At 47.6% G+C, this 13,480-nt stretch overlaps 1 protein-coding gene across 1 annotated transcript in view; it reads left to right on the top strand.

Annotated features, from left to right (window-relative positions):
* The window catches only part of LOC120042191 (myelin regulatory factor-like), a 53,804-nt gene extending 40,730 nt beyond the window's left edge, over positions 1–13,074 (top strand). The window contains exons 2-7 of the mRNA XM_038987063.1: positions 267–357; positions 774–1,073; positions 2,596–2,657; positions 10,899–11,115; positions 11,763–11,863; positions 12,935–13,074. Coding sequence (XP_038842991.1) covers positions 267–357; positions 774–1,073; positions 2,596–2,657; positions 10,899–11,115; positions 11,763–11,863; positions 12,935–13,074 — 911 coding nt within the window. The remainder of the gene's footprint in view (positions 1–266; positions 358–773; positions 1,074–2,595; positions 2,658–10,898; positions 11,116–11,762; positions 11,864–12,934) is intronic.
* Positions 13,075–13,480: the final 406 nt, after the last annotated feature.

Consider the following 13,480-nt stretch of genomic DNA (forward strand, 5'->3'; position numbering starts at 1 on the left):
TTACCTCTCTCTGTAGGTCATGATATTACCTCTCTCTGTAGGACATGATATTACCTCTCTCTGTAGGACATGATATTACCTCTCTCTGTAGGTCATGATATTACCTCTCTCTGTAGGTCATGATATTACCTCTCTCTGTAGGACATGATATTACCTCTCTCTGTAGGACATGATATTACCTCTCTCTGTAGGTCATGATATTACCTCTCTCTGTAGGTCATGATATTACCTCTCTCTGTAGGACATGATATTACCTCTCTCTGTAGGTCATGATATTACCAGCTCCTTGGAGCCAGTGAACATTGACACCAGTATTCTGGAGGACTACATCGGTAAGGAGGACGACAGCACTGACATGTGAGTGACTCAGAGCGATAGCCTGATCAAATGACAATAACGTGTTTCAGTCCTCTTTTATTTTTCTTCCGTTTATTATCTAATGAATATGACCCTGTTCCCAGATCAGTTGTTGCTGTATTTTGTACAATAATCATAGGAGTTGTCTACAGCACAAATAGATCTGGGACCAGCTTATAAATACGACCCAACAACAACTATATCTAACCAGGGTCATCTTCATTTGGCAACAAACAGGGAAAACTACCTGGACTTCAAGAAGTTTGTTCTTAACTGACTTGCCTAGTTAAATAAAGTTTTAATTAAAAAAAATAAAAAATAAACACAACAACAAATTTATAACATGCTATTCCATTATAATTTCCAACTGAACTGATAATAACAAAACTCAATCTTTCTTCTCTGTGTTTTTCCAGCTGTTTCTCTGAGGTCCACAGCGGTGCCCCAGGGGCTAACTCCTACTCGTTAACCCAGGCCGGAGTCTCCTCCGCTGGGAGTCTATTGTGTGGCGTGAGCTCCCCTATCTCCCTACGTCAGGGAAACCCCCACCCCCAGCAGACACCCTATCCCCCACCCCCTCCTCTGGGCCTGCTGAGACACAACAACTACCCTTGCCTGGGGCAACAGCACCACCACCAGAACCAGCAGCAGCAGCAGCAGCAGCAGCAGCAGCAGAACCACATCAAGCCTGAACACAGAGGAAACTACGCACCCGGGTGAGCTGACTGGGTCTGGGCTCAGGGAGGAGATGAGACAGAGGGGTTCCTAGAGTATGTTGAAGGAGCTCTCAGAGCCACACGTGTATTCACATGGCTCTGGGTGGATGGAAACAGCTGATGTGTGAAGGGAAGATGTAGGAAGATGAGAGATGTATAACACTGTTACATCCCGGCAGGTTGGAGTGGCATAATAAATAACCGCTTCTTCTAGCGCGATTGTAATATCAAATGAGAGATACAACTTTATTAAAATGTAATCGTTTTCAAAACTCAAATTTATACAACTTTGCACTGTGAACAGGAAGCCAGTCTCAAGAGTTCCCCCCAAACTGGACGAGACGCCAATTCATAATCTAGTTTTGATTTAGGTCTTGTTGAGTTGTCAACTGACGTGAAATCAACTTGAAATCAACGTGAAGTCAACCTGAAATCAACCAAAAAATATCAATATGTCATTGGATTTAGGCTTAATAAAGTTGGGTACAAATAATTACAAAACATTCTATTTACGTTTGATTACTTTTTCCCAACGTTGATTCACCGTCGGGGGGGGGGGGGGGGGGTGATTTCTACAATGACGAAAGTGTTTCCTTCGTCACACAGTGAAACCAGACTGACACCATAGTCAGAGTTCAGTTCCATTTTGTAATCAGTGCTTGATTATCTCTACTAAACCAGCGAAGACAGTGATATCAGAAACGAGACATATTACAGAAACCACACAGACAAGACAGACTCAATGGCCTGGAAATCATTTGTAAGCAATCAATTGCACAAACAAACTGTTTTCTCCTTACAGAACTATCATTTTAGAGAATTTTTGAAGTCTTATCCAAAGCATCTTATATTCATCGTAAAGCAGAGATCCTTAGTTTAAACAATAACGATGTGTTTTCTCGGTCGCTGTTTCTGTTAAAAAAAAAATGTTTAAAAGCTGATGGGGAAAATGAGAAATGTAATCTCAAATTCATAGACAGAAGTATAGATGCTAAGATTTGACCGCCCATGATATAAACATTACAGTTTTAAACCATGGGGGTTTTATAATGTTTATTTATATTGACTTTGTTTACAAACACTGGAGTTAAACAAGTTTATATTTTGGGTTCTGATGGAGTGTGACAACTAAGATCATGAGGCATTTATAAGTTATATTCTTCAACAATCAATGGGTACATATCATTAATTTACAAAAATGAAAGTAGCAACCGCAGATGGCCCCTTTAACGGGAAATTCCACTCACAAGCTATCTTGTGAAATTTGTTTCATTAGTTCCACTGTTGGAACAGTCCCAAAATGTGTTTGTATGTCAGCAATCAAGTCTTCAAGATCTATAACTTTCTAAAAACAGAAATTGTCACAGTACGATGTGCTTTGTACAACACTGTGACACTTTCTGTTTTTGGAAAGTTATAGATCTTGAAAAGTTATAGTAGATGAAGTGTTTCCTCAGGACAACAAGCGTTCAACAAAGTGTGTGCTTTATCCCAACCTTGTGAATGTTTCTGGACGTTCCAGGACGCTCCCAGAGTCCCCCCCAGACTCCAGTTCTGAGCCATACTCCCCTCAGCAGGTCAATGGTAAGTCTGAGCCCTCTTTTGCCCCTGACTCGCCCCTGCCTATCCTTTCTCTCTCTCGCCCCTGCCTCTCCTCTCTCTGTCTCTCCCCCCTCTCTCTCTCTCACCCCTGTCTCTCCACTCTCTCTCTCTCGACCCTGCCTCTCCTCTCTCTCTCTCTCACCCCTGCCTTTCTCCAGCCTCGAACACAAAATAGTCAAGAACAGTTAAAAAGACTGCCAAAATGAGTCAATTAATAGAGAGAGAGAGAGAACTAGAGAGAAAACAAGAGATACAGAAGTGGTTGGTGACTCTCGACTCAGTCAGACAGGGAGGTAGTTAGTCAGGAAGTGGTTGGTGACTCTAGACTCAGTCAGGCGGGGAGGTAGTTAGTCAGGAAGTGGTTGGTGACTCTAGACTCAGTCAGGCGGGGAGGTAGTTAGTCAGGAAGTGGTTGGTGACTCTAGACTCAGTCAGACGGGGAGGTAGTTAGTCAGGAAGTGGTTGGTGACTCTAGACTCAGTCAGACGGGGAGGTAGTTAGTCAGGAAGTGGTTGGTGACTCTAGACTCAGTCAGACGGGGAGGTAGTTAGTCAGGAAGTGGTTGGTGACTCTAGACTCAGTCAGACGGGGAGGTAGTTAGTCAGGAAGTGGTTGGTGACTCTAGACTCAGTCAGACGGGGAGGTAGTTAGTCAGGAAGTGGTTGGTGACTCTCGACTCAGTCAGACGGGGAGGTAGTTAGTCAGGAAGTGGTTGGTGACTCTAGACTCAGTCAGACAGGGAGGTAGTTAGTCAGGAAGTGGTTGGTGACTCTAGACTCAGTCAGACAGGGAGGTAGTTAGTCAGGAAGTGGTTGGTGACTCTAGACTCAGTCAGACGGGGAGGTAGTTAGTCAGGAAGTGGTTGGTGACTCTAGACTCAGTCAGACGGGGAGGTAGTTAGTCAGGAAGTGGTTGGTGACTCTAGACTCAGTCAGACGGGGAGGTAGTTAGTCAGGAAGTGGTTGGTGACTCTAGACTCAGTCAGACGGGGAGGTAGTTAGTCAGGAAGTGGTTGGTGACTCTAGACTCAGTCAGATGGGGAGGTAGTTAGTCAGGAAGTGGTTGGTGACTCTAGACTCAGTCAGACGGGGAGGTAGTTAGTCAGGAAGTGGTTGGTGACTCTAGACTCAGTCAGACGGGGAGGTAGTTAGTCAGGAAGTGGTTGGTGACTCTCGACTCAGATCAGTGGAGGACTACGATGTGTCAGATCAGTGGAGGACTACGATGTGTCAGATCAGTGGGACTACGATGTGTCAGATCAGTAGAGGACTATGATGTGTCAGATCAGTGGAGGACTACGATGTGTCAGATCAGTGGGACTACGATGTGTCAGATCAGTAGAGGACTATGATGTGTCAGATCAGTGGAGGACTACGATGTGTCAGATCAGTGGAGGACTACGATGTGTCAGATCAATGGGACTACGATGTGTCAGATCAGTAGAGGACTATGATGTGTCAGATCAGTGGAGGACTACGATGTGTCAGATAAGTGGGACTACGATGTGTCAGATCAGTGGAGGACTACGATGTGTCAGATCAGTGGAGGACTACGATGTGTCAGATCAGTGGAGGACTACGATGTGTCAGATCAGTGGAGGACTACGATGTGTCAGATCAGTGGAGGACTACGATGTGTCAGATCAGTGGGACTACGATGTGTCAGATCAGTAGAGGACTATGATGTGTCAGATCAGTGGGACTACGATGTGTCAGATCAGTGGAGGACTACGATGTGTCAGATCAGTGGGACTACGATGTGTCAGATCAGTAGAGGACTATGATGTGTCAGATCAGTGGGACTACGATGTGTCAGATCAGTGGAGGACTACGATGTGTCAGATCAGTGGGACTACGATGTGTCAGATCAGTGGAGGACTACGATGTGTCAGATCAGTGGAGGACTACGATGTGTCAGATCAGTAGAGGACTACGATGTGTCAGATCAGTAGAGGACTACGATGTGTCAGATCAGTGGGACTACGATGTGTCAGATCAGTGGAGGACTACGATGTGTCAGATCAGTGGAGGACTACGATGTGTCAGATCAGTAGATGACTACGATGTGTCAGATCAGTAGATGACTACGATGTGTCAGATCAGTGGAGGACTACGATGTGTCAGATCAGTGGGACTACGATGTGTCAGATCAGTAGATGACTACGATGTGTCAGATCAGTGGAGGACTACGATGTGTCAGATCAGTGGGACTACGATGTGTCAGATCAGTGGGACTACGATGTGTCAGATCAGTGGAGGACTATGATGTGTCAGATCAGTGGAGGACTACGATGTGTCAGATCAGTGGGACTACGACGTGTCAGATCAGTGGGACTACGATGTGTCAGATCAGTAGAGGACTACGATGTGTCAGATCAGTGGGACTACGATGTGTCAGATCAGTAGAGGACTACGATGTGTCAGATCAGTGGGACTACGATGTGTCAGATCAGTGGGACTACGATGTGTCAGATCAGTAGAGGACTACGATGTGTCAGATCAGTGGGACTACGATGTGTCAGATCAGTGGAGGACTACGATGTGTCAGATCAGTGGAGGACTACGATGTGTCAGATCAGTGGAGGACTACGATGTGTCAGATCAGTGGTAAACAAGCCGGAGAGACAGACTGATGATACAGTATCCCTACACAGGAAGGTGTGCGCTATATACTTACAGACAGAGGTAGTGTCCCAAATGGCACCCTATTCCCTATATAGTGCACTACTTTAGACCAGGGCCCTATTCCCTATATAGTACACTACTTTTGACCAGGGCCACTTGGGATCGTAGGGCTCTGTTTAAAATTAGTGCACTATAAAGGCAATATGTTGTCATTTGGGACACTGCACAGTTGTGCAGTATAGTCAGGTGTCTCTCCACTATGTAAAGTAGGTGTGTTGTAGACCGTCCGTCTCTCTCTCTGCCGTGTCTCTGTTCAGATCAATAGATGTTACTGATCTCTTCTGGTCATTTGAATGGAAGAACAAGAGTTGGACAAAATTTGGTTAATAAGTTTGTGTAAATCAATACATTCTTTTACAGAGAAATATCCTGATGTCATTTATTGTTTTAAACTTTATCCAATTTATCTGGAGACGAAATTTGATCATAGAAATTAAATACATGAAATGTTTTTTTTTCGCTCTGTCGAATATCATGTTTGATATGGAATCTAGATTCTACAATGTGGTTAGAGCGTTGGACTAGTAACCAAAAGGTTGCCAGTTCAAATCCCCGAGCTGACAAGGTACAAAATCTGTCGTTCTGCCCCTGAACAGGCACTGTTCCTAGGCCGTCATTGAAAATAAGAATTTGTTCTTAACTGACTTGCCTAGTTAAAATAAGGTAAAATATAAGAATCTTTGTTTTAATACATTTCTCACTGAAATTCTAGGTATCTTTCTGAAATCCAACACAAGTTATGGCAGGCTATACAAACTCACAATGTAGCCTACGTCAACACAATGTCCTCCTGTGTTGGTCTTTCCCATCAGTGAGAAGGTGTGGGAAGGTCTTATCTGATTGGCTGAGCTCCAGGAAGGAACAATGGAAAGTACCATTAGCCTAAGGTGGAGGGAACCTGGACTGATTACACACTAGATGAGGAATATAATATTACAGTATTGGATATAGATCTTAGTGACAGTAAGGTTGACCAGATGGGAAGGTTGACTGACCAAATTGGAAGGTTGACCAGATGGGAATGTTGACCAGATGGGAAGGTTCACCAGATGGGAAGGTTCACCAGATGGGAAGGTTCACCAGATGGGAAGGTTTACCAGATGGGAAGGTTTACCAGATGGGAAGGTTTACCAGATGGAAAGGTTGACCAGATGGGAAGGTTTACCAGATGGAAAGGTTGACCAGATGGGAAGGTTTACCAGATGGGAAGGTTTACCAGATGGGAAGGTTGACTGACCAAATGGGATGGTTCACCAGATGGGAAGGTTTACCAGATTTAAAGGTTGACCAGTTGGGAAGGTTCACCAGATGGGAAAGTTGACCAGATGTGAAGCTTCACCAGATTTAAAGGTTGACCAGTTGGGAAGGTTCACCAGATGGGAAAGTTGACCAGATGGGAAGCTTCACCAGATTTAAAGGTTTACCAGATGGGAAGGTTCACCAGATGGGAAATTTGACCAGATGGGAAGGTTTACCAGATTTAAAGGTTTACCAGATGGGAAAGTTGACCAGATGGGAAGGTTCACCAGATGGGAAGGTTTACCAGATTTAAAGGTTGACCAGATGGGAAGGTTGACCAGATGGGAAGGTTCACCAGATGGGAAGGTTTACCAGATTTAAAGGTTGACCAGATGGGAAGGTTGACCAGATGGGAAGGTTGACCAGATGGGAAGGTTGACCAGATGGGAAAGTTCACCAGATGGGAAGCTTCACACTCACAGCAAATAGAACACACACACTCTGTGTCATCAGAGGTCAAAGTTTGCTGGCAAAAAGATTGTTTTGCAACCTGGGCCACCGCCTTTTATCAGGACAAGTTATATGCCAAGCTATTGTAGCTATTGTCAGAACAGACCTTGAAACATTTAAAACTGAAATGACAATGGAACAGATTAAATGCATAAACATGTTCCTCCCTTTCTTCCTCCCTGTCTTCCTCCCTGTCTTCCTCCCTGTCTTCCTCCCTTTCTTCCTGTCTTCCTCCCTGTCTTCCTCCCTGTCTTCCTCCCTGTCTTCTTCCCTGTCTTCCTCCCTGTCTTCCTCCCTGTCTTCCTCCCTGTCTTCCTCCCTGTCTTCTTCCCTGTCTTCCTCCCTTTCTTCCTCCCTTTCTTCCTCCCTGTCTTCCTCCCTGTCTTCTTCCCTGTCTTCCTCCCTGTCTTCCTCCCTGTCTTCCTCCCTGTCTTCCTCCCTGTCTTCTTCCCTGTCTTCTTCCCTGTCTTCCTCCCTGTCTTCCTCCCTGTCTTCCTTCCTGTCTTCCTATCTTCCTACCTGTCTTCCTCCCTGTCTTCCTCCCTGTCTTCCTCCCTGTCTTCCTCCCTGTCTTCCTACCTGTCTTCCTACCTGTCTTTCTCCCTGTCTTTCTCCCTGTCTTTCTCCCTGTCTTCCTACCTGTCTTCCTACCTGTCTTCCTACCTGTCTTCCTACCTGTCTTCCTGTCTTCCTACCTGTCTTCCTTCCTGTCTTCCTACCTGTCTTCCTCCCTGTCTTCCTCCCTGTCTTCCTCCCTGTCTTCCTCCCTGTCTTCCTCCCTGTCTTCCTCCCTGTCTTCCTTCCTGTCTTCCTCCCTGTCTTCCTCCCTGTCTTCCTACCTGTCTTCCTACCTGTCTTCCTGTCTTCCTACCTGTCTTCCTTCCTGTCTTCCTACCTGTCTTCCTACCTGTCTTCCTCCCTGTCTTCCTACCTGTCTTCCTCCCTGTCTTCCTACCTGTCTTCCTCCCTGTCTTCCTACCTGTCTCCCTGTCTTCCTCCCTGTCTCCCTACCTGTCTTCCTCCCTGTCTTCCTCCCTGTCTTCCTACCTGTCTTCCTACCTGTCTTCCTTCCTGTCTTCCTACCTGTCTTCCTTCCTGTCTTCCTACCTGTCTTCCTGTCTTCCTACCTGTCTTCCTACCTGCTTCTCCCTGCCTTCCCCTGTCTTCCTCCCTGTCTTCCTCCCTGTCTTCCTACCTGTCTTCCTTCCTGTCTTCCTACCTGTCTTCCTACCGTCTTCCTCCCTGTCTTCCTACCTGTCTCCCTACCTGTCTTCCTACCTGTCTTCCTCCCTGTCTTCCTCCCTGTCTTCCTACCTGTCTTCCTCCTGTCTTCCTTCCTGTCTTCCCTCCCTGTCTTCCTACCTGTCTTCCTCCCTGTCTTCCTCCCTGTCTTCCTTCCTGTCTTCCTCCCTGTCTTCCTTCCTGTCTCCCTACCTGTCTTCCTCCCTGTCTTCCTCCCTGTCTTCCTCCCTGTCTTCCTCCCTGTCTTCCTACCTGTCTTCCTGTCTTCCTCCCTGTCTTCCTCCCTGTCTTCCTACCTGTCTTCCTCCCTGTCTTCCTTCCTGTCTTCCTTCCTGTCTCCCTACCTGTCTTCCTCCCTGTCTTCCTACCTGTCTTCCTCCCTGTCTTCCTCCCTGTCTTCCTTCCTGTCTTCCTCCCTGTCTTCCTCCCTGTCTTCCTCCCTGTCTTCCTCCCTGTCTTCCTACCTGTCTTCCTGTCTTCCTACCTGTCTTCCTACCTGTCTTCCTCCCTGTCTTCCTTCCTGTCTTCCTCCCTGTCTTCCTACCTGTCTTCCTGTCTTCCTCCCTGTCTTCCTCCCTGTCTTCCTCCCTGTCTCCCTACCTGTCTTCTCCCTGTTTCCTACCTGTCTTCCTCCTGTCTTCCTCTGTCTTCCTCCCTGTCTTCCTCCCTGTCTTCTTCCCTGTCTTCTTTCCTGTCTTCCTCCCTGTCTTCCTCCCTGTCTTCCTACCTGTCTTCCTGTCTTCCTCCCTGTCTTCCTCCCTGTCTTCCTCCCTGTCTCCCTACCTGTCTTCCTCCCTGTCTTCCTACCTGTCTTCCTCCCTGTCTTCCTTCCTGTCTTCCTCCCTGTCTTCCTCCCTGTCTTCCTCCCTGTCTTCCTCCCTGTCTTCCTACCTGTCTTCCTGTCTTCCTACCTGTCTTCCTCCCTGTCTTCCTACCTGTCTTCCTGTCTTCCTCCCTGTCTTCCTACCTGTCTTCCTACCTGTCTTCCTACCTGTCTTCCTTCCTGTCTTCCTACCTGTCTTCCTTCCTGTCTTCCTTCCTGTCTTCCTACCTGTCTTCCTACCTGTCTTCCTCCCTGTCTTCCTACCTGTCTTCCTTCCTGTCTTCCCTTCCTCCTGTCTTCCTACCTGTCTTCCTTCCTGTCTTCCTACCTGTCTTCCTCCCTGTCTTCCTACCTGTCTTCCTCCCTGTCTTCCTCCCTGTCTTCCTACCTGTCTTCCTACCTGTCTTCCTCCCTGTCTCCCTACCTGTCTTCCTCCCTGTCTTCCTACCTGTCTTCCTCCCTGTCTTCCTCCCTGTCTTCCTTCCTGTCTTCCTCCCTGTCTTCCTCCCTGTCTTCCTCCCTGTCGTCCTCCCTGTCTTCCTGTCTTCCTCCCTGTCTTCCTGTCTTCCTCCCTGTCTTCCTGTCTTCCTCCCTGTCTTCCTACCTGTCTTCCTACCTGTCTTCCTTCCTGTCTTCCTACCTGTCTTCCTACCTGTCTTCCTTCCTGTCTTCCTACCTGTCTTCCTCCCTGTCTTCCTACCTGTCTTCCTTCCTGTCTTCCTACCTGTCTTCCTCCCTGTCTTCCTACCTGTCTTCCTTCCTGTCTTCCTACCTGTCTTCCTCCCTGTCTTCCTACCTGTCTTCCTACCTGTCTTCCTTCCTGTCTTCCTCCCTGTCTTCCTACCTGTCTTCCTACCTGTCTTCCTCCCTGTCTTCCTCCCTGTCTTCCTCCCTGTCTTCCTACCTGTCTTCCTACCTGTCTTCCTCCCTGTCTCCTTCCTGTCTTCTACCGTCTTCCTACTGTCTTCTACTGTCTTCCTCCCTGTCTTCCTTCCTGTCTTCCTTCCTGTCTTCCTCCCTGTCTTCCTCCCTGTCTTCCTCCCTGTCTTCCTCCCTGTCTTCCTTCCTGTCTTCCTACCTGTCTTCCTGTCTTCCTCCCTGTCTTCCTCCCTGTCTTCCTTCCTGTCTTCCTACCTGTCTTCCTCCCTGTCTTCCTACCTGTCTTCCTCCCTGTCTTCCTACCTGTCTTCCTACCTGTCTTCCTCCCTATCTTCCTCCCTGTCTTCCTCCCTGTCTTCCTACCTGTCTTCCTTCCTGTCTTCCTCCCTGTCTTCCTGTCTTCCTCCCTGTCTTCCTGTCTTCCTCCCTGTCTTCCTTCCTGTCTTCCTGTCTTCCTGTCTTCCTCCCTGTCTTCCTCCCTGTCTTCCTTCCTGTCTTCCTATTGTCCTTCCTGTCTTCCTCCCTGTCTTCCTCCCTGTCTTCCTACCTGTCTTCCTCCCTGTCTTCCTTCCTGTCTTCCTCCCTGTCTTCCTACCTGTCTTCCTCCCTCTCTTCCTACCTGTCTTCCTCCCTGTCTTCCTACCTGTCTTCCTACCTGTCTTCCTCCCTGTCTTCCTCCCTGTCTTCCTACCTGTCTTCCTCCCTGTCTTCCTCCCTGTCTTCCTCCCTGTCTTCCTCCCTGTCTTCCTCCCTGTCTTCCTACCTGTCTTCCTACCTGTCTTCCTCCCTGTCTTCCTCCCTGTCTTCCTTCCTGTCTTCATCCCTGCCTTCCTCCCTGTCTTGCAGACACTCACATGCTGAGGACCATGACACCAGAGAACATGTGTCACATGACCCCGCCACCTCTACCCCCACACGGCCACGGCTATCCCAACATGCACCGCGACATGTACCTGAAGGCCGAGCCAATGATCTCACAGTACCCTGTTGGCACCGCCTCCAGTGGGAGTGGACAGGACCTGCAACAGACTCAGCTGATGCATCAACTCCTTCAACAGCAGGAGTGAGTGATCCATCAACCAATCAATCAATCAGCCAATCACTTACTACTGCAGCACTCACAGCAGGGCCAGGTGTGAGTGATGGGGGTAGGAGAGAGGGAGGGAGAGATGGATGAGAGAGGGATGGAAGGGTGGTAAGAGAGAGAGAAGAGGGAGGAGAGAAAGAAAGATAGATGTTTTATAAGGGAGGAGAGGGGTGTCACCAGGAACTGCAGCACACAGCAGGGCCAGGAGTGGAGGAGGGAGGAGGAGGGGAGGGAGAGGGGAGGGAGGAGGGAGGGAGGAGGAGGGAGGGAGGGAGGGCAGAGGGAGGGAGGGAGGGAGGGAGGGAGGGAGGGAGGGAGGGGGGAGGGAGGGAGGGGAGGGAGGAAGGGAGGTTAGAGAGGGAGAGAAAGACAGATAACAAATCACATAATATGTTATAGCGGATCGATCAATCTCTCAATGAAAATGCTTCATTTCCCTACATTTGTTTGTGTCTTCATTGTGTGTGTGTGTGTGTGTGTGTGTGTGTGTGTGTGTGTGTGTGTGTGTGTGTGTGTGGTGTGTGTGTGTGTGTGTGTGTGTGTGTGTGTGTGTGTGTGTGTGTGTGTGTGTGTGTGTGTGTGTGTGTGTGTGTGTGTGTGTGTGTGTGTGTGTGTGTTTACAGTGGGATACCGGTCCACCAGACAAAGAAGAGAAAACCCTCTGACTCTCCAAACAGCACCCTCAACTCTCAGATCCTCACAGGTATCATCAAACAAGAGCCAGGTAGGCAGGCATATCTTTGTCTGTCTCTCTCTCTCTCTCTGTCTGTATCTCTCTTCTCTCCCTCTCTCTCTCTCTTTCTGTTCATTCTCTCCCTCGCAATTCAATTACATTTCAATTCAAGGGGCTTTATTGGCATGGGGAAACATATGTTTACATTTGCCAAAGCAAGTGAAGTAGATAATAAACTAAAGTGAAATAAACAATAAAAATTAACAGTAAACATTACACTCACAAAAGTTCCAAAAGAATAAAGACATTTCAAATGTCATTATGTGTAATTAGTTAAAGTACAAAAGGGAAAATAAATAAACATAAATATGGGTTGTATTTACAATGGTGTTTGTTCTTCACTGGTTGACCTTGTGGCCCCTTTCTCTCTCTCTCTCTCTCTCTCTCTGTCTCTCTCTCTCTCTCTCTCTCTGTCTCTCTCTCTCTCTCTCTCTCTCTCTCTCTCTCTCTCTTCTTCTGTCTCTCTCTCTCTCTCTCTCCTCTCTCTCTGTCTCTCTCTCTCTCTCTCTCTCTGTCCTCTCTGTCTCTCTCTCTCTCTCTCTCTGTCTCTCTCTCTCTCTCTCTCTCTGTCTCTCTCTCTCTCTCTCTCTCCTCTCTCTCTCTCTCTCTCTCTCTCTCTCTCTCTCTCGTCTCTCTCTCTCTGTCTCTCTCTCTCTCTCTCTCTCTCTCTCTCTCTCTCTCTCTCTGTGTCTCGCTCCCTCTCTCTCTTCTCCTCTCTCTCTCTCTCTCTCTCTCTCTCTGTCTCTTCTATTCCTCTCTCTCTCCTCTCTCTCTCTCTCTCTCTCCTCTCTCTCTCTCTCTCTCTCTCTCTCCTCTCTCCTCTCCTCTCTTCTCTCTTCTCCTTTATCTTTCTCTGTCCTTCTCTCTATTCCTCCATTACCTCCTTCTTATATCCGGTCATACCCGTTACCATTTACCAAAATGATCAGGTTTTCCAGAAATACTAGCTGGAGGATCCAACCCGGGATTTTTTTGGAAAACCTGGGAATTTGAGAAAATGTACAGAAAAGGCATAACAATGTGTAAATTAAAATGTAATCCTGTGTTTCCCCCCTTACGCAGTAGACATTGTTTCTGGCCCAGGTTTGATGGCGGAGGCGGATAACTCCTACCTGGACCCCAACTACCAGTGTATAAAGTGGCAGCCGCACCAGCAGAACAAGTGGACGCCGCTGTACGACGTCAACTGCAAAGAACTGTGAGGGTTTCTCTGTCTCTCTATCAACTGCAAAGAACTGTGAGGGTTTCTCTGTCTCTCTATCAACTGCAAAGAACTGTGAGGGTTTCTCTGTCTCTCTATCAACTGAAAAGAACTGTGAGGGTTTCTCTGTCTCTCTATCAACTGCAAAGAACTGTGAGGGTTTCTCTGTCTCTCTATCAACTGAAAAGAACTGTGAGGGTTTCTCTGTCTCTCTATCAACTGCAAAGAACTGTGAGGGTTTCTCTGTCTCTCTATCAACTGCAAAGAACTGTGAGGGTTTCTCTGTCTCTCTATCAACTGCAAAGAACTGTGAGGGTTTCTCTGTCTCTCTATCAACTGAAATGACTGTGAGGGTTTTTCTCTGTCTCTCTATCAACTGCAAAGAACTGTGAGGGTTTCTCTGTCTC

The sequence above is a fragment of the Salvelinus namaycush genome, unplaced genomic scaffold (genome assembly GCF_016432855.1).
Source record: "Salvelinus namaycush isolate Seneca unplaced genomic scaffold, SaNama_1.0 Scaffold63, whole genome shotgun sequence".
Taxonomy (NCBI): domain Eukaryota; kingdom Metazoa; phylum Chordata; class Actinopteri; order Salmoniformes; family Salmonidae; genus Salvelinus; species Salvelinus namaycush.